This window comes from Orycteropus afer, unplaced genomic scaffold (assembly GCF_000298275.1).
Source record: "Orycteropus afer afer isolate SDZICR_OR568_19922 unplaced genomic scaffold, OryAfe1.0 scaffold00155, whole genome shotgun sequence".
Classification (NCBI taxonomy): Eukaryota; Metazoa; Chordata; class Mammalia; order Tubulidentata; family Orycteropodidae; genus Orycteropus; species Orycteropus afer.
The window spans coordinates 6,019,039-6,020,813 of record NW_006921742.1 but is presented as its reverse complement, the minus strand read 5'-3'; the positions used below and the strand labels follow the sequence as shown (position 1 = coordinate 6,020,813).

At 41.0% G+C, this 1,775-nt stretch overlaps 1 protein-coding gene across 1 annotated transcript in view; it reads right to left on the bottom strand.

The window, feature by feature from the left end:
• Positions 1-229: 229 nt before the first annotated feature.
• The window catches only part of IL22RA2 (interleukin 22 receptor subunit alpha 2), a 117,932-nt gene continuing 116,386 nt past the window's right edge, over positions 230-1,775 (bottom strand). The window contains exon 5 of the mRNA XM_007946312.1: positions 230-367. Coding sequence (XP_007944503.1) covers positions 230-367 — 138 coding nt within the window. The remainder of the gene's footprint in view (positions 368-1,775) is intronic.

Here is a 1,775-nt window from a genome sequence, read left to right as displayed (position 1 = left end):
AACAGTCTCTGGGAAATGGTCAATGGAGCAATAATGGGCTTAGAACTGCATTATACTGGTAGACCCTGGAAATATGAAAGAGTTTGTTGAAAGAATAAAGCAATCACAAGTGAAGATGCTAAGTATCCTCATGCTTGAGGGGAGAAAAAGGATTGTAATATGGAAAAGCTGTAAGTATGTCTCTAATGTTGGTTTATTCTAGCTGTAAGGACATCTCTCTGAAGTTTAACTACTGCTTGTTCTCGTTAACACCTATGACAGCAAGGTAAACAAAGCCACATTTTTCTGTGGAACTGCTTGTTTCCAGGTCAAAGGTGCAATGGGAATTTTTACAGAGGTACCAGGCATACTGTATGACAGAGGCTATCTTAAAAGACACAAAATGGAGTTACTTCGGACAAGGAGAGAATTGGTTTAGAACTTCGCCAGAAGTCTTAGTCATGCTCTTCCTCAAACCACATCAGTCATTAATGTTTTTGCATGATTGGATTGTTTAGGGGAATGATTTTCAAACCTGTTTGACCCTAACCAAGACCAAGAAACACAATCCGTATCACAGTCTAGTACACACACACACATGCAATGACACCTATATCGACAACAACAACAGAAAGAAATAAATAATACCCTAACTACTTGTGATGCAATGTATTTTCTGCTCTATGCTGTTTTTAAAAATTGAGTTGAAATGCTCTAAATAGATTCCATAGGCCACTGTTGAATTAATTATCATCATAAAGTTTGGAAAACTCTGGTTTAGGAGACCTCAAAATAGTTGCTAGAGTCAGCATCCAGATGGACAGGGTGGAAAAATATGGAAGGAACATGTGTAAATTTATGTGGAGCAATTGAGGGAGATTTAATATCTGGAATACACTAAACCCAACCCAACCCACTGCCATCATATTGCTTCTGACTCATGGCAGCTCCGTGAGTGTCAGAGTAGAACTGCACTTCATAGAGTTTTGAACGACTGCCATCTTCTGGAAACAGACAAGCAGGCCTGTCTTCAGAGAATCTCTGGGTAGATTTGAACTGCCAGACTTTTGGTTAGTAGCCAAGTGTTTAACCCTTTGTGCCACCTTGGGACTCCTGATGCTGAAGCTGTTGTGTGCTGTCTAGTCAATTCAGATTCGTAATAACCCTATACGACAGAGCAGAAAGGTAGGACTCTGCTAAATACATTACTTATTTACCAGCTGGCTCCCTTAGGTTCACCAATAGGGGGCACTAGAGGGCCACTAAGAGCTGGAGCAAGGGAAGAAGCACTAATTGCCTCCTACTTGTTTGCTGTTGTTCTCCTTAGCAAGGCCCACAGCTTCTTTTTACCCTGGCAGGAGTAGCTGGTTCCAGTAGCCATTGGTTCTAGTTTCCAGCTTCTTCCTACACTCCCAGAATCAGCTTTATTGCATTCCTCAGAGATACCAGCCCTGGGTTGGCCATGGCCTATCCTCAGAGGCCTGAGTCCCAGTTCTAAGAGGCTCCTGTCTCAGGCTTCTTGGTTCTCATAACTCCACCTCTTCTTTGTGCCATCAGCCGTAGTGGATGGTAGCTGCTTCCTGTGGTTACTCCTGTCTCAGACTCAGTGCCTCCTTTTTACTTGTTTAGTTTTCTTAAATTTGTTTAGCCAATTGTTTACATTAAATTCTTCCTGTTAAAATAATGTTTCATTTCTGTTTTCCTGACTGAGCTCTTACTGATTCAGTTGTGATTGTCGGACATTTTAGAAATGAGTCTATATATTATCAGAACAGGTCTTACTTTTTTTTTTTTTT